Below are 23,948 nucleotides of genomic sequence, written 5' to 3'. Positions count from 1 at the left end.
TATTAGAGCGGCCCTCCACAGCAGTCCCACTTTTTCTCATGTGCCTCCTTGGGGAGATTTATTGACACCCCCTGCCCAAAACGATACCCCAATCTTTATCACTTTTTTACTCTGATGGGGGCCAAAATTTATAAAATGAACACTGTATTGTTTTCTCTACGACTTAAAACTGTGACCTAACTTACTGAGGTCATAGACCTAGGAAGCTGAGGGCGGACGTCTTTACAACTTCTTCTTTCTGTAGCCAGAGGGGTCACACCCTACTAATTACTATAAGCAATGCAATTTTAAGATACTTCCCAAAAGGCTTCCCGTTTGAGACCTGGAAACTCTTTTACGAGACTAGCAGCAATGTAGGGCCCAGTGATCACAGGAAGGCAATGACATTAAGCAACTTGTAGCGACAAGTGTAGCAACATGGAATGTGGGTGGATGCAGAGTTAAACTTTTGAAATGTCTAATAGATCAACGATCAGCTGCTTTATGGATGGACCAGGCTTTGTACTTGAAACTAGTGATAAAAACTGTAAACTCTTCAGCCAAGTATTTACTGAGATCAGAGAACACAAAGCCGAGGGAGAATAACTTGACTTCTATTTGCAACTAGAGAGATATTTAAAAGAATGCAGGTTTAAAACATTTCCCCACAGGCTTTACTTTTCAGACCCTGAAGCTATTTTCTCTCTTATTTATTTTTTATCAGCTTGTTTACGCAGGTTTTTCAGTTGGCACTGCTGCATTCATATCCTCCACCAGTCACTTATGTCACTGCGGTGGGAGATTAACCACACTAATGCAGTAACTATAAAAGACCCTGAAAACTGATTTCTACTGCCATCCTCCTCAAGTCTGGCAGCACAGACACACAAAAAAAGTTACTTCTTTCAACAGTTATAAGAACTATGACAAAAGCACCTTTAAATTACCTTCATGGAGCTATGTGGACTCAAATACCTTACATAACAGACAAAGTGTTTAAAGGAGCACTCAGAGAATCACTTGAATTACTGCTCCTTAAGGCTTTCAGTTTTGTCACACCTACAACAATACCAAACAGTGGGTATTACACAGAAATACATGCACATTCAATGCCTCTGACGCTAGGAGACTTTGTGCCCTCAGTGGTTCCTGTGCGTCAGCAATGTGTGTGAACAGCACCAAAAATACACACTACTTCACTAGGTCCCATCAAGCAATTCCTTCCTCCACTCCTAGTCTATTCCTCCATCAGTCCCCCACTCCCTGACTAACACACCCCTCTTGCTTATGTATCCAACCCTGTGTGCTTTCCTGCCATTCTTCTTTTGCAGCTAATTTTAGATGAAGGAAAAGGTTCTGTCCACATCTGCTAGTCATTCTTTAAGATGTGTGCGAGTGTATGTGTGTATGTGTGTGTTTGGGATTGAGAGGAGACAGAAAGGAAACTGGTAAAAGGTGGAATGGGTGCTGAAAAGCAAATAAAAGGAAAGGTATAAAAGAAACCAGGATAAAGACAGAGTCAGCGTCCCAACCAGAACAAAACGTTTATCGTGACTGATATACAATTAGATTTACAGGGTTTCCCTCTACAGTCACTCGGCAGTGGTGAACCATAACAGAAACAAACTGCCTTCACAAATAGAGAGAATGTGAAATAAACAAAGCATCATAATTTTGCTTGATTTACGGAGACAAGCGGACAAATGTAACGGCGTAGAGCTCAAAAACAGCATTTACCCAAATGACCAGAAATCATCCAAATGGGAATAATTTGTAGTCTATAACAAAAGAGAGTGAGGACACACAACGTTTAGTTTTGGAATGCTGGCCACAGGAGCCAAACAAAGGATGCTCACATTTCTTTTTACAGGAGCAGGATAAGAGGTGACCCAGGCTTCTTAATGCCGTTTTAAATTACCCTCCAGCTTCTTTTGCTAGAGTTACAGAAGTAGAGTTTAAGTTTAAAACTTTTGTCTATATTTGACAATAAATAACAAATATCTCATTAACACTGTTTTGTTTTTGCAAAAGCTTGGTCCTTGTAAAATGATCCTTTTCCTTTGTGTTTATAGCGCTGAGTCACGAGAGTGACAACAACAAATGCTGGCTGATTCAGTAAATTCAACATTTATCATGCTGTCTGCTGGAATACAGACTGCAATGTTATGTTATAATAAACTCTATTGCCATCCAGGTTTTTATCTCAAACGTTTGACATATTTTCTTAATTTTGAGATATTTCCTCAGGGGTTTTAGCTAGTAAGTTACAATTTTGACATATGTAACTTCAAACTGTGAGTTAATAACACAAATTTTGGACTGATTTTTACTTTCTCCGAATGTTGAAAAAAAGCTGGCTCAAGGGGTTGGATTAGATTAGGCGACAACATCTGATCTGTTGTTCTGTGTTTACTACAACTTATGTTATGTGACGTCAGCAGCTAAAGTAACATCAAAGGGTCAACAGTGTGTAGGTTCATATCTGAAACACCAAAAACTTTTCTTTTTGTGTTTACTGAAATTATTCCTAACATCCTCACAGTGAGGATACACATTTATAATTTAACACTGACATTGTATTGGTACATGGTACCAGCAGAATCAAAAGCAAGGTTATTTGATTGGAAGCAGGTGGAACGGTGCATTGCTACGTAAACACTGTAAATCTGGTGTTTAGGTGTTGAATCAATGGAGCTGCAACAACAAATTCTGGCTGGTTCATGAAATTAACATTTATTGGGTTTTCTGCTGCAACCAAAGGCTGCAAGTGGCACAAACAAAGACTTGTATTGTCTCAACTAGTGTGGTCTGACGCGGTCCTGTACTTCATCACCTAGAATGGAGAGAGCAAACGTCCAGAAAGAGAAAACACTGACAGGCACTCACCGGCCTGCAAATGCACACAGCACTCACACATACAGGATCCTGGCAGTCACCGCTGTGCGTCACAGTGGGCTGCGAGGGGGACACAGAGGGCAGAGCGCAGCGTGTTTATGTGTGTGCGCTTATCCCATCGTAAACAGGGACAAGAGACACATGCAGTGTCACCGCCTGTCACCACTTTCTCCTCTTCCCTTCACAGTTTCTGCCCTACGCTAACTTCTTGTGCCCTTGCCCTCGTCTCGATCCCCTCCCCCATCCCCCACCCCCCACCTTCACCTCCTCCAGTCTCTTTCTCGTCCTCTAACCCCAACCCACTTGGTCAGCTTGTTAAGCATGTCTCCTAAAGCTGATTAAGTAGTGTTGATCAGCCTTACGTAACACTCACCTCGCACAGACACCGCTGCCAGCCAGCAAGTCAGCCAGCCAGCATACCGTCTTTCTGGCTCTGTGTATGTGTGTGCAAGAGATTTGGAGAAATCAGAGAAGGAAACTACTTCAGTGAACATTGCACTGCATGGTGTATTTGCAGTTGCAACAAGCACACGCGCTAAGTCAGTGCATGATCTCATTGATATGAGCATATCTGCCCCACAATGCTGGAGCGTGCACTTAATTGGGGTCTTCCCAGGGTTGGACAAACGAGTGTCTGCTCCTGTTGCATGGTGTGCAGATAATCACTACTTATGCCCCTCTTAGCACTGGGCTGCCAAGAGAGGCAACGCAACCCCTACACTGAAGCACACAGACATACTTGATGTGACAGACCGAAGGCATAAATGAAGAGAGCGCAATCCTACCAACCACAGGGGTGTGCACACACGCACACACACGCATACATGCGCTTTAAACACTGTTTTGGTGGTGCAGGTAAAGAAAGCCCTGCACCAGATTAATTGGTGGGGTGATTGAGTTAATGTGGCAGTGCACACAGGCAGGTTAAAAAGGTTGTCTCGGCCGGCTCCTCTCCTCTCCTGGTTTGCTCTCGCGCTCTGCCTCATGGGAAAGATTAGAAACCTCAGCTGGAGCAAATAAAGCTGGACGTTATGCAAGAGTAAGAGAGAGAGAGAAAAAGCGAGACAGAGAGAGAAAGGCTGATGATGATGTAACTTGAGAGAAGAGCAAAATAGAGAGATGAAGAGCAGGAGAGAAAGAGATAAAGAGACAGAGCTGTGATAAGAGCAGATGACCAAGGTCCATTGTAGCCTGAAATATGTACCCTACTGTACTATATGGTTCCAGCCACCCTTCTAAACAATAGCAGCTGATCTACACTGCTACGCAATGAGCTCAGCTGTAAACACACAGCTGCCCTGCACTGGCAGAGAGCAGTCCTCTTCAGTCTTGCACATCCTTTGCACCAACAGCACACAAAACCAGACTAATGCATAATGTAAGGTCAATCTCAGACTTATACTTGGTTTCATTAAGGCTTTCCTGAGTGACACATATGGGATTGTGTTCCCCATTTAACCTACAGTGTGATTCAGCTGGGCTGTCAGACCAACGCAGAGAGGCAGGGATAGTGAATGCAGTGGAAGTAACACTATCCCACTGCTTAAATTGTAAAACAGATAATATGTGAATAATGGTTACTGAAGTGCTGCAGAAGTTAGAATATATCATTATTGTGATATAAAAGGGTTGTATTTATTATGTTCAATTTAAATTATCACCTGAAATGCACTGATGGTGAGACTTTGATACCAATAATGATGATTGTGTTAATTAATAATATTTTTCTTTAAGGGGAAGCAAAGACCAGCTCTTTGTCAAAAGTGTCTTTGATTATTTGCGAGCAAAAAGGTTATTCACACCAAGATAAATATCTGCCCTGATATCATAAATTATCTTTTTTTTGGTGGGGGACAAAGAAGATCTAACCTATCCTACTGGTCTTACATCTGCTTTAACATTTAAAATCACTTAATACTAGCAGTAACCTAAGCCCTAACGCAGCAATGGTAATATAGTGATGTGAACACATTACATTTACACTCTGAAAATTTTACATTAGATAACATAATAAAGTAACATTACTCTGTCTTTGATATAACGTTATAGACAGGTTAGTAAAGTTCCATTACATTGTTGTATTTACATTGTACCATAATGATTTATGATTTTCAGAAAAGTCTCTGCCTGGTCTTTGAAATCATAGAGCAACACTGTCACACTATCACCAGTTGGTAATGTTACAACGTAGCGAAACAAAGACCAAATGCAATTACATCATCTGTTTGTGCACACCTGGGAAAAAAAATTAATATTCAATCAATGGTAAGTTAACTAAAGTGCGACAGGCTGTTAAGTGTTGGTAAAATGTGCTTTCACTGTGATATCCTGCTTGCCCTGTGGTCCTACACTAATTTAATCAAGTGCTCTTCTCTCTCTAAATGCACTGAAGTAAACATCTAATCCTGACACTAAACCCTCTATCCTGGTGTTGTTTAGAAGCTGCTTGGATTCCACATTATAATATTATCAACACAAGAAATCTTGATTTAGCTGATAGCTTATCATCCAGCAAGGCAGCTGATACAATGCAAATAAAATTATTGCTAACTGGATGGTGTATTTAGAACTGGGATATGTGGGGTGAATTAATTGAAAACAATTCCATGTCAGTTACCATTTACTCAAAGTAGTTTTGTTTGCTGCTCCTGCTCTCTAATTTACAACTTGTTGACAGGTTACACGGGGACAGGAAAGTCATTCGAAGGAACATTTATTAAAAGCTTTAACACAAATACGAGCCAGAATGACAGCAGAAAGTGGGTGTTAGAACAAGGACCGGGTCTGGACAGCATGATAAAGTCGCATGTTATTCATACATAATAAAGTAAATGTTCTTCTTCCGCCAGAAAAATTGTTATAAATATTTATCAACAGTGAGCTTACCCACTTCATACACTGGTGATGTGAAAACCAGCTACAATAGATATACTTATTAGTGGATGTTTCAAGATTTGTACTTTTTTTTCTTGGCAAACTGCAAATTTAAAAAAAATCACAGGTGTGAGGAGACACAGAAAGAAGACTATAAGAGGAAGGAAGTGAAAAACGAGAAATGAATGAGCGATGGGGAAGGAAGTTCACAGAGATAAAAGACTGATTGGAAGAGAGAAAGAGAGCACGATGAACTTTCTCCCGTCAGTTAGTATACTGTTATGTAAGAGCTGAGTGTACACACACCGATTACCTCCGCTCGGTAGGACTCATAACATGAGGCGCAATCTCCCTGTTTGTGCTTGTATGTGGCGTGTGTGTGGGTGTAGGGATGAGAGTGTGAGCATACAGTGGTGATACCTCTCAGTTACATGTCACGCACCCAGACCTGAATTCACATATTGTACCAATGGCATACATGAAATCTATTGTCCTGAGCGCTCAAATGGCTCTGATCATCCATCCAGGCTGTAAGGTGGCACTGGGGGTTTCCCATGAAGCGACAGCTGCACTGGCTTCTGGTTACACCTCCACAGCATACAACAGACCAAACTCAATGTATTTACACAGTCTCTGTGTTATAAAATATGAATAACCGGAGGGAAATAACTGCAATAGTTTAAAAGCTAGTAAAAAGTTTAGAGGGATATCTCAACCACACGAGCCTGCAATTTTTGCTGGTGAGCAGCCATAAGCTACAGAGTGATGCGTGATGAGTGAATCGCTTTATATGTGACACCTGAAAACAGCTGCACAAGTCACAAGTCAACTTGAAGCAAATAATCCCATACTGGGGCAAAATATTGATAGTCACCATCTGATGACAAACTTTACATCAATTGGACCTGAACCATAGACACTAAAAAACACAGATGTAGCTTTCTGGATGGGAAAATGAAACTAACGAAGTGCTTAAAGCAACATTCGTTCCGAAGGCCACCAGATGGCAACAGCTGTGGTAGCAAAAAGATTTGTGGTCCTACAGAAGGCCCATAAACCTCTGTAGGACCAGAAGTCACTCAGCAGTGGCTCATTCATACAGAATAAAAACTTAAATCTATCTATGGTCACCCCATGTGTCAAAAAGACGGATTAGTATCTTGCTCACTGGTTGAGGATCAATCATAAGTCATTAGCCAATGAAAAAGCGATTTTATAGTCAAACTTTCCTGTTCACATCCAGGCAGAAAAGCTCATCTCAAAGGCTTCAAAAGAGGACTTCACAAACTAATGGGTGACATCGCGGTCACTGCATCCATCTTTTATACTGTCTATGACCCAAATCTAGAAAAACTGAAACTTTCACAAATTAATAGCCAAATATTAGTATTAACCAATTTTGAAAATAGATGGTATTTAACAATGTCCATGGCTGATATTTTTCTATTGTGTCATATGACTTCTGCTCTGGCGAAATGTTGAAAAACAGCATTTTCAAGTATGAAAAAATAATCTTTTGAAAAATGAAAATAAAAACAAAATGAACATAAGCAAAGAGAAAACAAATCAGTTTAGCAAAATCATCTACTTTCAAATCACTCATCAGAATTTAAATTTACAGAAAAAAATCTTACAGTTAATCTGTTTTCATCCTTTCATCCATCCATCCAGTCTTTCTTTCTTTCTTTCTTGTCATTCTAGTTGTTTATTCTACCTCTTATATTAATCATGCTGTTTGTTCAGGTTTTAAATCTTTATATTTTATACGAGTGTATTGTATTTTTTATTATCATTAATTAATTGTGGTCTGTGAAATATTGTGTAATTACATTACACAAATAAAGTGTATTATTATTATTATTATTATTATTATTATTATTGTTCTTGTATCATTAAGGCTATTAGACAAATCTGTAACAACCAAGAAATTCACAATCGGTTCATTCCTGCAAACAAGTTTACTTCAAAACACCGACATCAGTGAGTCACACGCATGCACGGATCCCACGTTCCCACACACACCTCTGCACTCTGCCTCCACTCACAACTAACCTAAGGGAAAGAGTGTACCTTAGCACAGACCCTGGCTAATTCCTGGGCCAGACAAACACAATAAACCTACTAACATGACGCCTACACTCACGGTGAGGATACTTGCTGGGGGCTAGCTGGAGAAAATGTATGAGACTACAAAGACCCTAGTGTGAGTATGGGTAAAAGCAGTTCACTTAATTTACAGTAACAGCACCTCTAATTCATTTTCTACGGTCTTTCTCTAGCCTGCAGTCATGAGTGTAATATTTTGATTGGCATCTCTCAGCAAGCTGTTGATGCTGCACTTAGGTCTTGTTTCCAAGGCAACATGTATACAAAGCATTACTATTTACCACAAATGCACATGCTAGCAGCTGCAAACCAGACATGAAATGTTACTGAGAATATGCAAATAAAATCTGCTTGTCTACATCCACAACATTGATTTGCTGCTCAAGATTTATGTTGCCATTGCTCAAGTTATTACTGTTATTAATGTGATATGGCCAATAACTAAGGTCCCAACACTTGAAGGTAGATTAGCTTTTAATTAGTCACACATGTAGCTTGCTTGAATTCCCACATCATTCTCTTAATGATCTCTTACTGAAGATGAAGCACCTTTAGCCCACATTATTATCTATCTTCACACCTGTGGTAGCCCCTGTTTAGCTCACTGCCTTTTACTGCATTCTTTGAAGCTTTAAAAATCCCTCTGCTGCTTTTGATTCATTCTTCCCTACTTTCATTTTCCCTCTCATCCTGTGACTAGTCAGGGGATCTAGCTCACTGTTCTCAAAACCTTTAATCTGCTAAACCAACAATCACTGCGTATATGTACAGTATTAGTATAGTATGTGTGTACGCCCACCCGCATGCAACTGCATGCCTGTTACGTAATTTCCCTGGGCCACATCTGATGCTAAAAATGGACGTGCATAAAACTATTGTGACCTAGGGCAGGACTACTGTATGGAGGTGCTGCAGCACACACAGAATACAGTGAGAGCTGAGCCTGCTGCTTAACAGTTAACCACAAATTTAAGTCTCAGAACCATTTCCTCAACTAAAAATCCAACTTTGGTATTGTTAAATAATAGATTATTACTCAATTAAGATTTGTACGAATGAAATACTAACTATTTTGCAGTATATACCAAAGGAATCATATTTAAACATTTCAATCCTTCTGGATATTTGTAAATTAAAGATAAAAATTGCATTAGGCAATCATTATTTAAACTCTATACTCATGAATAGACAAAATGCTTGTTGTGGTTTTGTCAAGGCAGTTAAATGTACTGGCCACCAGCAGAGCAGTGAAAAGTATCAAAAGAGTATTATTTAAAACTTATAAAATTCCTCAGCTAATTCTCTTCAACGGGATGAACATTATGGCACACATAATCCTAACTAACCAGGTAGTATAACAATATGATAAGAACAAGGGACTCTACAAAATGCGGATGAAGAAAAGCAACCAGAGCAGCTCTAAAAGAACTTGTAACTGAGAAAGTAGCTGTGTCTGCTGTTCACAAGTTTTAAAAATGAGACCGCTTCTGTGAAGGGCACTCACAGCAGGAAGCTCCTCCTTATTCTTTTGTCTTTTAATCCCAGAAGCAGCTTCTTCCACCTTAACAGCAGGCATAAATGACTGCATCTGTATGATGACAGAGTGGCAGTGAGCAAAGCGACAACTGCAGAGGGTATATTGGCACCTTTAGCCTTATGACAGACTAGTGACCTGTTCAGGGCGTGCATTGACTCTTACCCAATGACAGCTAGGATAATTTCAAGCCCTCTCCCGTGATCCTGACATGGTAAGCAGTTAAGAATATGGATGAATGGATTAAAATATTAAAAATCTTTCTCCATATATAGTATATTCTATATACTCTTGACATAGGAATCAGCCACTGTAAACATTTATAAAGACTCACTTAAGCAAAAAATAATATAGTGTCAAACCCCAGAGTGTGAAAAAATATATACATAGTTATACATATTTCTGGTCATACTAGACAACACTAACTACAAGGTAACTGAAAAACTGATGTAGCATAAACCTCTGTAAAGTAGAGAATGTGCACCTCACTTCTCAGGTCAATGCTAAGTCTATAAGAGCATACCTGCATGGTCAAGAGGCAGTCACATGCACGTGTCTGCTCAGCAGTGCAGCTTAATGTTAATAAAAATAAGGTTTTCCAAGTGGCTGTCTTGCACAACAGTGCTGTTAAAATTATATAAATTGGAATTTAAAAAAAAAAAAATCACTGTTCTTGAGTAACTGTGATGTTTCTCCAGCATTAATAATTCACTCAAATGTCAACTAACCAACAGCGCAACTATCTAAAAAGTTCGAGTGTATGTTTGGGTCGCTTAAAGAGTGGAGAGTGGTAGACCATACAAGACTGGCTAGCGCACACTTATGGACAAACCCCCTGGGAAATGTGTGATGAATCTGTGTGTGTGTGTGTGTGTGTGTGTGTGTGTGTGTGTGTGTGTGTGTGTGTGTGTGTGTGTAGCACTGATGGTCATCTCCATCATTAAAGTTTTATCATTCTGCTTTCCTATAAATACCTTTCCAATGATCCAATGTATTATTCAGTTTCTTTTAGGCTGGCCTACACAGATACACAGGCGGAGGACCAGACACACAAAACACACACCTGGAGAGCCCAGAAAAAGCCAGCGTCCTGCAGCGAGGAAGTCTCGTGAACATTTAAGAAGGTGGGCAAAAAAAGTCCGATTTCTCTCCAGCCGAGAGCAAAATCCAACACATTTTATTCTGCTCACACATCTTGGGAGAAATTCAGTACTGTGCGTGTGTTTATGTGTACAACATATGTGTTTAACTTGGACTTGACTTTGAGCTCCTTCTTTGAATTTTCAGGCTGATTCATGAAGGTGAACATTAGTCACAACCTATTTCAGATACATTTTGACCGTGACAGACAGTTTTTATATATTACACGAGCCATGTTGGCAGACAGCTGAGCTGTATCTACTTATCTGGTAAATCAGTGGTGTCCAGTGAAAGAAAAAGAGACAGTGTAGGGTGACATGAAGCAGGAGAGAGGAGGAGAAAGCTAATGGAAGTGGAGCTGCCACTGGGGTATTAACCCATGGATTGGTGACACAGAAATGAAAGTGAGAGGGAAGAAAGGATGGTGGGATGGGAGGGTCAATCGATGCCTAAAAAGGTTTTACTCCCCTACAGGGACATGTGCATGTGTGTCTGTTCGAAATGAAAACATTCTCTTTCTCTCTCTCTCCTGGACATACACACACTTTACAGAGTGACCCCATCTGGCTGAAAAGTCAGAAGTCAGGCTAAAGAGTGGGATTCAGCAGCAGTCCTTTGATTTAGGGTATATTAGCATTAATGGGTCTAATTTTTGTCTGATACAGTGAATCATTGTGTTTCTAAATCTTGTCCATAAGAGAAAGTTGTCTAAAAGACAACATCAGATTAAACAGAAACTGCTGATAAAAGATAGACAATAGCCTCGTGCCACAAAAAGATCTTGCTACTATTACCGGATACATTTGCCTAGCAATTATGGGGTGTTTGCATGTACACACCTGCAAAAAGCTAATGTGAACTATTTGCCTGTGCTCACAGTGTTAACCCTCTCAGACTCAAATTAAACTTTTTGTTGCTAATGCACAACCAAGTCCTGCAGTGGTACTTCTGAGTAAAAAAAAACTCATAAAATATGTATGTGGGGTAATCAGGTAGTTCATTTTTAACTGTTGCAAATCGGCAACGCCTGCCTCGAGAGGGTTAAAAGAGGAGATTTAAAATCTGAAATATAATTAACAATGCTCACACAGAGGAAATCTTTCTATTAAGAGCAGTTTTTATTCCATTCAAATGCACAATGTTTACCTACGGTTAAACTACTGCTGTCAAAATACACATAACTTTCCCGCTCACATGCTTACTCTATGATGAGTTGGCTCAAAGTGCAAAATAAGCTCTGACGTACAAAGCAGAACAGGTCTGAACATGGAGGAAGACAGACAGAGAGAGCCAGCAGAGCGAATAGACAGACAGGAGAAAGAGGAAAGACTGGTTGAAAAGAAAACTCTAAATGTGATCTTGCATTCCTTACATGGGGTGAAGGGAAGGAAGGAGAAGCGAGGAAAAAAGAGGGAGGAAGGGTGAAGGGAAAGGTTGGTTGGTAGAGGAGGAGGGTGACAAGAGAGAAAGTTTAACTTGGCGCCAGACAGCATTTCAAAACCCGGCTGACAGCCAACCAAACAGGCACGGGCACACGGGCACACACACACACACACACACACACACACACACACACACACACACACACACACACACACACACACACAGCATCAGCACTGCAAGTGGCACAGAAGTCCTTTTGGTGACTTCCCATCATCCAGAATTAGATCAGATATTTGCCCTCTACCCCTGCTCCCTGGGTCCAGCACAGAGGCAGATTCCCAGATAAAAATAGCCAGGGGAACTATTCAAACACTGCTGCCTTTCTGCAGGGAGTGTCTGCTGACTGCACTGGACTTAAGAGGTTAGAGAGGGGTTAGGAGCTCTACTCAGCACCTCCCTGAATCAGAGGACAGTGGTACAGTCCGGTCGGTGCCACACTTACACACAAGCTTTTTCACACATTAGAATCAGGCCAAGACATTGTGGAAAACTGCTCTTTCTCAAATGTCGTGCACAGCACGAGGTACTTTCTCACTACTGGAAATACTCTGGTTTGGGCAAAGTTGCTGCCTGGTTAGAGCGTGCAGGAGGCAGGAACCATGGTGCCCACTTCCTCACTGACTTAGGGTTTTAAGATCAGGGTATTGACAAGAACTAGGGGCAGTTAAAGGTTTTGTCGAACTCATTTTATAGCTATAATGACATGACATATGTGCAGGTACTAAGGTGGGAGACTGCATCAGCAGGTTAGAAAACTGTTTAGTGTCCAATCCCAAAGGGGGTGTGGACAGAGGGCTAGACTAGTCAGAACCAAAAATACTAGTTGGTTATTTTATTAATGTATAACACCAGCTTAGAAGTATCAGCTACCTGTTACTTCTAAGATGTCACAATGTCGCCGGTACTAACTCTTCCTCTCTCTCTCTCTCTGCATGATGGGAAGTTGAAAACAAGCAAGATGTATAATAAGACGGGATGACAGCCATATGAACAAGCACAGTACAGTTCTGCAGTAGTACTTAGATTTAGAAAATGGGCTTCAATGCATCTGTGAAGATGGCACACAAACACACACACCTCTAGAGTTCAACTGTTGCCAGATATATCACTTTTTATGCTTCTGTGACTGAAACGCTAAAAAGGCCGAGTTCTCGCACATATGTCAGATGCAGTCTAGACCTACAAATTGCCATTATTCTACATGATGAAAAACAGAGGTTAAAAAACAGCATATTATTAAACATACTTTACCATACAGCTAACAGTTGCTGAACACATACATAACTGTTTGAATAAACACATTCACCTTACATGCAAGACCCACATACTGCATGAATTCCACATAGTTCTGATTGTTTTAAAGCTGTCCTGTTGTTATGAACCCGCTTGGTATGAAAATTAGCAGCCACATTGTGCGCTGACCCCTTTATGCCAAGATGCCCCCAGCAGAACCACTGTTATTGGGGTTAATCTAGATTACCAGTATAGATTACAACACCCCTGAGGCCGAGCCCAACAAAAACAGCAACCAATGGGTGCAGCTCTGTCAACAGAGGATTGCAACAAACTACTCTGTGTTAATATATGTGTGCAGCAGGCCAGGCAGTTGTGGTGTGGTTAGAGGAGGTAATGGATGAAGGAAGAGGTAGCTAACTGACTAAGTGCTGTCACAGTGTTGACACCTTACACCCTGATTATACTCCAACTAGTGGAGAGGTGACAAGACAGGCTCAAACTTAAAGGACAGGTCATTGTATCGTGAGGATCCAAAATAAAACCTCTCATCTGGAAGGATCAGAGGAATAGAGTTACCTGGTTTTCACACAGGCGTGTGTGTGTGTGTGTGTGTATGGCATCAGACTCGGCTCAGTTTCAGTGGCGCCGCCGTCACCAAAAAGCCGTTACATACACCCACAAGTGCCGCTGTACAAGCTTTGTTCAACAAGTAATACCTTTACTGAGCTGGCCATCCAGAAACCTTCATGTACACACTTCATATTCTTCTACAACAACATGCCATTCTGTACCTCGCACCGAGTCAACTCCACAGCTCCGTAAACTCCCCGTATTACATTACAATGCACATGCATGCACAAACGCAGGCAGCTGCTGAACAGTGCAGGTCAACCCATGCACACCAACACACCCCTCTGCATTCTCAACATGTATTTTGATACCCATTTGAAAAGGGACCCTTGTCTGTGTGTATGTGGATCTGCAGCTAGCTTTAAAATAGAGTACAACTACTCTCATAGAATAACAGACACATAGTATCCTTATGAGGCACTGAAAATATCTCTACATCATCATCACTGTGTTCAGGAGAAGCTTGAAGAGATAGTAAGTGTTGTGTTTTCCCCTCATGTGTAATGCAACACAGCCGGCAACTATTAACCTTCTAAGCAGGAATGTGGGAGGTCCAAGAATTCCGATAAAAAGCAGCAGCGAGTACGAGTGTTTGTGTATGTTACACACATGTTCTTCAAAAGTGTTACACTTATCTGTCAACAGTTCATCCCATTCAGACATGCAGACCCACCCCATTACCACCTCTGACCAATAACCAATAAAGCCAATACCAGGGTCATACAGTGACCCCAGCCAGTGATCTCGTAGTAAAACTAGGCTCAGATTGCTACTGCAGACAAACGCACACGGCCTGAAGACACGCTTACTTAAGTTGCAGGGGTTTTCTATATAAACTTAAAAGTTCTTTAAGAGTGAAACCAAGATGCAAGAAGTTTTCTTTTTATTGTGCCACTAAAACAAAATAGCAACACTTACAAAAGATATGAAATATTAGAATACTAGATTACCATATTTATAAAGGTGCACTTGAGGAGGGTGTAAAAAATTCACAGGGGTAAAATACTGCACAGAAAGTGTAATCTGTAAGAATCTGTACAATAAAATAAACTGTTTTGGGTTTTCTCCTGGTTCAAAATGGGTCTTTTGGGTGGGGGCGCTGACAAAGCACGTAAGTGATTGGTATATATAATCTCAAGGCAAAAACACTGTGTTACCTATCTTAAAAGATATCTATGGATCTTCTTGTGATTTCTGACTGTTTGATAAACAAAAAATGTGTTTTATGCTTGATTAAATTAAGCCCACTTTATGCAAGCACTTAAAAATACATTTAACTGCATACCCAAACATAAGATCTGAAACAAATGGTGCCCAGGGTATGTAGTGCCTTTGTGAATTCGCTCTGTCCTCCTCCGCACACTACAGGACTAGATGGTCAGATGTGAGGTTAATGTGTGGGTCTCTGAGGCGGGGGTGGGTGGGCACGGGGGTGAATGTGCTGAGAGTGGTGCTGGACAGCGGTCAGAGGCGTTCGAACTATCAAGGGTAATGCAGCCTTGTTGGCTGCTGTCTCTCTCTGGTCTCCCTGGTCAAGGGCGGCACAGGACTAATGATGGGGAGGTCCATTAGTGTCGAATGGCTGAGCACATTGTTCCCTTTGGTGAAATTCCTGGCTAAATACAGACATTTGAAGACGACCCCCCCACCCCACCCCCGCGCACGCAGCACACACACACCAGAAGTCATTTGTCAACTACAAAGCATGATATTAAAACTTTTACAATAAAAAAAGAGTGTGACACAGAAGAAGCTGCAAGTGCATTAGAAACATCTTGCTTAGAAAATCAACCTATTACTGATTGTAAAACAAGCAATATAAGCAATACATTAAGCTTGGGATGAACACTTTTTCATACAGAGAGAAATACGCCAACCATGAAGTGGCATATTTAATGACTAGCCTCATGTTATGGATGGGTCCGTTTACACGTTTTGTGGGCTGAGGTTTTGCCAACTTTTCTGCATCTTTCTCCTGCCATATGATGACATTTGAGCCACACTTTGAAAGAATATTTAACTCTCTGTGGCACCTCAGTGTTTGCTCGGAACTAAAGGAGCATGTGGACCTGAAAATAGGTATCGATCCCAGCTTTGGCAAATGGATTACAATGGAAGTGTTATTTGTCAGAAGTTCAGAGTAAGTGTTAAAATATATGTAACATTGGTGTCTCAATAAACACACAAACCAAAGCTTCCTGATTCTTCTTGGGTTGACAAATTTGACCACACAGATAAAGAATGAAACTGCAGACACTTCCAGTTTATTTTTATTTTACTGGAGTTAGTTTTGAAAGCATAAAATATAGGTCAAGTTATTTATTTATTTATATTTTCTAAAGACTTCTTTTTTTTTTTTAAATTTTATGTATTTCTGTTCATTTCTTGTGCTGCACAGATACATTAGAATAGAATAGAATAGAATAGCCTTTATTGTCATTGTACAGAGTACAACGAAATTGGAGTGCCACTCCCTTAGTGCAAGATTCAATAATAAATATAAATGTAAAATATAAAAAGTACAATAAAAGGGATAAAGGGCTGCATAAAATTTTGGTCCACTATTGTTTTACTAACTTTAGCTTAATAGTTTCTAAACTATTTCTAAGAAGTTGTAAGTTCACACAATCAAAGTCAATTCTCTGCAGATTTACAAGCCTTTTCACATGAACAATTACCATGATACGACACCTTTGGAAAGTATGCTTCCTGAGCCTGATCACAGTAGGGCTCTGTCCCATAAAGCAGGCTGTAAAACTGTACTGGATAGTAGGAGGTAGTGGTTTTGCTGTGGTCAGCACTGCAAGGGAGTTTTCACAGATAAGGCTAATCGCTGTGCTTATCATCACAGCAGTAGTTGAGATTGAAAAGCATATGCTAGCAATCACACATGTGAACCCACACAGGGAGGGATGGCGAAATATCCACTCTCAAATCATTGGTCACAAACAGCCCTTTTGTCTCCAGTCCTGCCATATCAAACTCCAGGGAAACAAGGAGAAGAATAAAACAGTCACATTTAAAACTGGTGACAAACAGGTCAAAATGTCCAAATTTACTTCACTTTTCTCTCTCACACACACACACATTTCACAGGCATGCTGAAGTGCGGTCTCTTCGTGTGTCAAAAGCACCTCCAAACTATGAGCTGCTCCCCACCATTATTATCATAAAGAGAGGTCTCCAGCCCCACAAGTCCACACACAATCACTCTCAGGCCCTGCCCCACTCCCACCATTGTCCCACACTCCACTCACACATACACACACGCACAATGGCCACTCCAGAGCCAAGGGTCCCACTATGCAATCCTGTCACACAAGGACACAAACCAGTCCTTATCACATCAGAGAGGGAAACGAATGATAGTGGCTCAAAAGTGGAGGAAAATAGGTGAGATACAAAAGCTAGAGTTCAGATTATGTGGTGAGTGTGCAGATAACATATTAGGGAGTTATTATTTTGTTTCTGTAAGCTCTTATCACCCAAGCTTAATCAATCATTAGCACACCCTCCAAGGGCCACACAAAGATAGATTAATGATGTGTGTACATACCACCTCACTGCTGACTAATGCAACCTGAAGAAAACTTGGAATGCTTGCAGCCAATCCCCCCAGACTACATCAAGCACTAACAAAGACCAGGTAAACAGCAGTGATTATGATTAAATGGGGATACTTTCCAAAACAGTAATCCTATCATGTATTCAGCTTAATAAAGCGGGCGTAGAAAACAAAAGCGTAAAGGAAGTGCTGGAGAGAAAAGAACGTAAGCTCTACAGAGGCAGAACTTATCATATGGGACATAAATCCCACATCAAACAGTCCCAGGAATGAATGATTACATTTTTCATCCCACACATTACCCACGGACTGCTGTTGGCTCCTTCCACATCCAACAAAAGAGTTAAGGGTTAAAGCGCCGATCACGAACGGCAGCAACAACAGGAGATCAGACAGATCAAGAGAGCGGCACAGATTAGCCAGTTCAATAATTCAACTATTTAAAGGTGCTGTTATAGGATAAGATTTGCTGTTACATAATGACTTTGAGATGACGTGCATATAATTATAAACTACGGCTGAAATGATTAAGCAGCAGTATGAATCAAATTTGTGAAATCTGTGATGAATATCATGAGGAACAGACAACTTTTTCAAATTTTAAGCAATGCAAAACCTTAATGTTGAGCTTATTATGAAAAAGAAATTGTAGTCTTTTGATTTTTCACCTTAGGAACATTATTCTATTTAAATACCAATTCTTTTTTTTTTATTTCCTCAAGCTTAAAGACATCTGTTGTTTATCATATAGGTTAAAAAAAAGTGGAGTAAAATGCACAGACTTCTGTTATGTAAGGTAACACAGACAGTTTGCCTTAACTACATGCACAACAGTAATGTTTACATGTGCAGCCAACCTCCTAAAGCAAAAGAAACCCCAACAAAACAAAACACTGATATTTGCTTAAAATGTTAACGAAATTAAGAAAATACGAGTGGTCATTTACAGACTGCCTCACCATCGGTGCACTCAAATGCAAAATAACACTGGTGGGATGTCTGTGTATGCTTTGGATCATGTCATGCAAAAGAGCCACAGTTAACCTTTTACTGAACAGATAGCAAACACAAACACACACAAGCAGCATACATCAAACCTATAACCTAAACCCAATCAATTTTTACTGCCTTCCCACATGGGCTCAGGCTATCTGCTGCCACACAAGCATGCATTTCCTTGTCATAAAAGGGCTACTTGTGGTGGGATGTGGTGTGATGTCACGGCAGCCTACTCAGGCTGCTGCAGGGAGTGTGTGTTTTTGAGTGAACGTGTGTGTGTGTGTGTGTGTAGGAATGTGGAGGGTAAAGGGGCTGATGGTGGGGGAAGGGGTCCCGAGTGGGAAGTGTCCTGCACTGCTTGACATGCCCCCACGCCAAATGCTTAGAAAGTCACCACATTGTTCTGGCAGCAGAGCACACTTATTAAAGATGCAGATACACGCTTATTATTAAAATTATTTAATAATAAGTGTTTGTTTCTAAAGCTTGGACAAGGCATCAGATTATTTGCTTACTATTCGTAAGTTATGAGACTACTCAGGCTCTAGTTCCTTGTTATTGCTGTCTTTTCAGTCTATTTGGTGCGGGCATTTTGATTTAAGCATAACAATACTAAGATAAAAATCGTGCAAAACGCTAAACACTGCAGTATAATTGACTGAGATATACTTTCAGATGTTATCCACTCTCTCTTGAACCTCAAATCTCTTCACTTTTGCTGAAACAAATAGTAGCTTTGTGAATGGAGAAAGAATAGTTTAAGGCACACACTTTATGGCTAGTCCTCAAATAATAAAATGCATAGATGGCACACGAGTGTACTTCCACTTCCTCTTTTGTGCAGAGAAAAAAAATTCACTGGCTTCAATAGAGAAAGGGAGCAACAAGAACAAACGTATGCAAGCATTTCAGGAATTAGACAAACAGACACCCATACAGACCTCAGCTGACTGCTGGGAATCCCCCCCAACACACACACACACACACACACACACACACACACACACACACACACACACACACACACACACACACACTCCTCACTTCAAACACCGTGACAGACCTGACAATGCTCCTTACTGAGTTAATATCACGTTGCTACGAGCATACCTGCCTTCATCCAATCACCTGAACACTGCTCCCTCACCATCTCGTAGAGATTGTGCTTCTAGGATTTTTACTGAGCTCTCTGAAAGTTTCTGGATGGAGAAATCAGGTTGTCTGGGTGACACGGAGGATGTCGCTTTCACCACTGTACAGTAGTTTAACCACTTCCTCTTAAAACTGGAGTACAGTACTAACCTGGACCAGATTGCTATTACTTATCAAGCGAAACCACTGGCTGCTGCGCCGCTCGTGAGAAACGAGTCAAATCAACAGGTTTTCATTTGTGGCTTTCAGGCTGGAAGCGGGTGGTTAACTGTCTTGCCTTGTTAGTCAATCAGCTATGTGCCGGTAGTTACTGTGGAGCTTTGCAGACTACAGCCTCTGGAAGTAAAAAAAGAAACAATAAAATAACCGTAATAAGGGGAGAGGCGAAAGCTTACCAGTATCTCCAGGTGTTTTCATTCTTTCCGCTTTAGCTCTTCGGCAGGACAGCTAAAGTTTGCTAAACTGGGAAAATTCCACAAAGCTGCTTGTGGAAAGAAAAGTCAGTCTTTCGGCCTCTTCCTCCCGCTCTGCTTTCCAATCTCGTCAAGAACTCGCTGAAGATACGAGGCAAACTTTTACAGCTTCAGCTCCAGCGGCTCTCTCTATTCGTTAAGCCGCCGCCGGGCACTCTCTCCCCCCCAACCTCTATCTCTCGGTGCGGTCCTAAACCAGCTATCTCACAAGTAGGACTCGCTTTATGCCCGCACCTCGTCGGTCCTCTCGTCCCGTAACTCGCAGCCTCAAATCTGCTCAAGTTGCTCAAGAAAGACGGTCAACCGTCCCGACTCGAGCCAGGCGAAAAGTGTCGTTCTCTTCTCTTCCAACAACTTCTTTCGCTAACTGTCCGGTAGCTGTTTACTCCGTCTCAACCGCATCTTCGTCGCTGTTTGACATTTCTCCGCCGCGAACCCGCCTTACTTCTCTGACAGAAATTAACGTTAAAAAGGAACCTCTCTTTCTTCACGGACTTTTTCAGTCTTCCACTCACTCTCGCACCACTCAGCGCTCACTCTCTCCTCCCCCCGTGCCTCTCTCCGTCCTCGGAGTGTCGTGTTTCGCTCGTTCTCTTCTTTAGCGGGGCCCGCCCACACTGACGGGGGACGAGGAGGGAGGGAGGAGGGGGGGGGGGGGGCAAACGTGGCGAGTCACGCCCCCACTCACCACGAGCCGGGACCCGGGCTGGCGTCACTGCAGCACGCGGCGTTGCCTGGGAGACCGTTACAGCGCGCCGCTGCCGTGGTGACTTCACGTCGAATCTTGCGGATAGAGAGAGGCGCGAGAGCGGCTTGACTCGCAGCGTTCATTTACGTCAGTCAGGTATCAATTATGCCTCTTCCTATGAGGATAGATACACTTATTAAAGTAGAAAAACAACAAGAAAACGTCAGTTAGTGATTAATGCTGACATCAGGGGGCATATACTCATCTTTTTTCGCATGTTTTACGAAGTGAAACAAATTTTTAATCAGCGGTGGCTAACATATTCAGAAAAATAGAGCAAAAACAAGTTATGTACAGACACACTCGATTCTCACCTGCTTATTATTATTTCCATGGAGAATACAGCCTATCTATAAGATAACTCAGTCACTACTTTTCACCACCTCATAGCACAATACCTGTACTTCTTGTGGTTACATTTCTACCTATTAAGCTCCTTATTGTAGTATATTTAGTTTATCTGTATTTGTATTTTCTTTTCAATTCAGTTCATTCTTGTAATTTTACTTTTTTTTTTAAATTTAAGATAACTAAGTTTATTTACTGATGGTGTGACAAAAAGTTTTGTGAGGCATTAATATAGTAGATTATATCTACAAGAACATTTAATTGAGGGGAAAGGTTTGCATAATTGAAACGAGTATTATACACAGGTAATTGAAAAGGCATACAAAACCTTTATGAAGGTGTTGCTCTGTGTTCCACATAATTTTGAGTGTATAGCCATCCATCTCCGGGGGTGGGTGGGGTTTGGAGCCTATCCCAGTTGCCACAGGGTACACACTGGACAGGTAGCACAGGTAGCCATACACAAGTTGCTTCTTCACTGTGGGAGGAAACCAGCAATGCATTAGAGTAGAGAACCAATGCAAACTCCAACCAGAAGGCTGGAACCAGGTGGCTCTAACCACCACACCCCTGTTGCCTTCTTAAAGTATATACATATAAAACATGTCTCTCTCTAGTAAAAAGTTTGCCAGACTTTTCACTTGTCCCCACTTTCACCCACATGTTGTCGGTTTTCTAACAGTTTTCCATCGCATCGGTTTCTTTATATTTCTCATTAGTAATGCCACCTTGTTTCTTTTGGTTAGCATGTACCTCATTCGTAAAATATGCCAATCCCCATTTGTGTTGAAGCTTTATTAGGTATGTTTAGTGTGTGCTGTTTCTTTGACTTGTTTCTTATTAACAGGACAGTGAGACCACAATTAAACATACATCTTGATTGTCTCGGCATCACTGCTGTTTTCAGTTTTGGCACAGACTGAAAAAAACCCTGTTTTAACATTTTTTTTCAGTTTTCTGCAAAAACAAAACTTGTGGTTACTTTGAGAAATAAACTTGAATCCTTGTGCTACTCTCTCTCTTTTTTTAACTGCAGCCAATAAGGAGTTTAACCCACCATCAAACACACACACACACACACACACACACACACACACACACACACACACACACACACACACACACACACACACAGTGACCAAAGGAGTGCTATGTGTGCATATCAGACACCTGACAGCACAGAGACATCTGGCCATTTGTAAGGTCTTGATTGGATGTACAGAATGACCTGTTTAACTGAGTGGACAGGTGTCGTGCCACTGTTAGCTCGCACACTGCTTCCTCCTCTGCTGATATGAAGCTGTCATGTTGTGCCGGTAATGGGTGAGGCGTCACACATGGGAGGTGAAGTGCATCTCCGTTTTTCTTTTTGTTTTTTTGCCTTTTTGCACACTAGCACCTGGTGTACAGGATGGAGGTTTAAAGAGCATGTTTTTGTGCTTTTTCCCCCCTTTTTTTCTTCTTTTTTTGACCGCACTGTTACATCAGCGATACACAGCACTGCACTGCCTTGTCAACAGGATAAGACAGTGGTAGTAAAACAAAGTAAACAGTCCCCTGATGGTAACAAAGTCCCTGTGGTGTGATTTACAAACAGGATTTCTCCTCCCTTTGCTGGCCATTCTCTGACAGGCTCAGGAAACCAAGCCTGCTGTGCCTGATAAGGAACTGGACTAAAAGAAATCCATTAAACTGGGCACTGAACCTTCTTCCCATCCTGCCCTGTCTTCTTCAGAAGCAGGAAGACCACAGGAGAGACCTGTGTGACTTTTTCTCACAGTGCAGCTGACAATAGTGCAATCAGCTGGGAACAAGTGTCACACCATTGCCCTTTCCTCTGTTTGTTGCTGCCATCTATTTTGACTTGCCTCCAGCACATATCTATCAATTGTTCTACATTTTCAGATGTCTGCATGTCTGGGTTAGGTGAAGAGCGTTACAGCGTCTCTCCGAGGCTCTTCACACAGAGGGAGATGAGGGAAAAAGCTGAAGATCTGACGGGGGACAAGAAAATCTGACAGTCGAGTAAGAGCGATTTAACGCCGCGTGGACAAATGGCTTCTGCTGTTTGATATTCCTGCGTACGCTTATCCACGTGTGCCTCTGTCTGTGACTATTGTAACTCAAGCACAGGAGATGACATTTACCGACAGCACAGTACATTCTGAGCACTGATAAACACGGCGCTTCACTCTGCACCCTCTCTCTCTCTCCTACCCGCTTCCTCCTCCTCAACCTCCTCCTCCCTCACGCTGGCTCTTCATCCACCTCTCCTCATTTCTCTCCCCCGATTGCCTCTTTGCATTGTTCTGTTGTCTTTTACCACCCATCCATACATGTGCCCATCTGCCCTCCCGCACGCTCACACCTCTTCTCTTCCTCCTCCTCCTCCTCGTCCTTCTCCATCATCAGCCACCTCTCCGTGCCTCCGTCTCTTTTCCCTTCCCTCACACCAGCTCTCACCTTTTCTCCACAGGTCACTGCTATAGCTACAAGGTTGACAGACTTGTGAAAACTAAGTAAAGAAACTTGTATTTTCAGTATAAAGAGCTTGTTATATATTGCAATTAGGCACAATTAGCTGGCAGTGTATTTTTCCTCTACTTTATGCTTCTATTGTCTTTTTGTTGTTGTTGTTGTTTTACTTCTTCTTCTTTTAATTACTTTTTAAACAGATGGTGGACTTTTACAGTTCATTCATCCTTAAACTGTTATAATTAAAAGCCTAATTGTGATGTGAGAGCTTGCTAATTAATGGAACTTTGAATATTTCAGAACCAACATCCTAAATAACTTGAGAATATCTGCTCCAATTAGTGCACATAT

At 41.4% G+C, this 23,948-nt stretch overlaps 1 protein-coding gene across 1 annotated transcript in view; it reads right to left on the bottom strand.

The window, feature by feature from the left end:
• The window catches only part of erfl3 (Ets2 repressor factor like 3), a 69,014-nt gene extending 48,257 nt beyond the window's left edge, over positions 1-20,757 (bottom strand). The window contains exon 1 of the mRNA XM_085471743.1: positions 19,949-20,757. Within this exon, the coding sequence (XP_085327869.1) occupies positions 19,949-19,970 (22 nt within the window). The 5' untranslated portion in view covers positions 19,971-20,757. The remainder of the gene's footprint in view (positions 1-19,948) is intronic.
• Positions 20,758-23,948: the final 3,191 nt, after the last annotated feature.

Source organism: Copadichromis virginalis, linkage group LG11 (assembly GCF_057382275.1).
Source record: "Copadichromis virginalis isolate Kocher_CV1m ecotype Utaka linkage group LG11, C_Virginalis_male_GT1.1, whole genome shotgun sequence".
Taxonomy (NCBI): domain Eukaryota; kingdom Metazoa; phylum Chordata; class Actinopteri; order Cichliformes; family Cichlidae; genus Copadichromis; species Copadichromis virginalis.
Note: the sequence above shows the minus strand (reverse complement) of the source record. Positions and strands in the feature narration are given on the sequence as shown.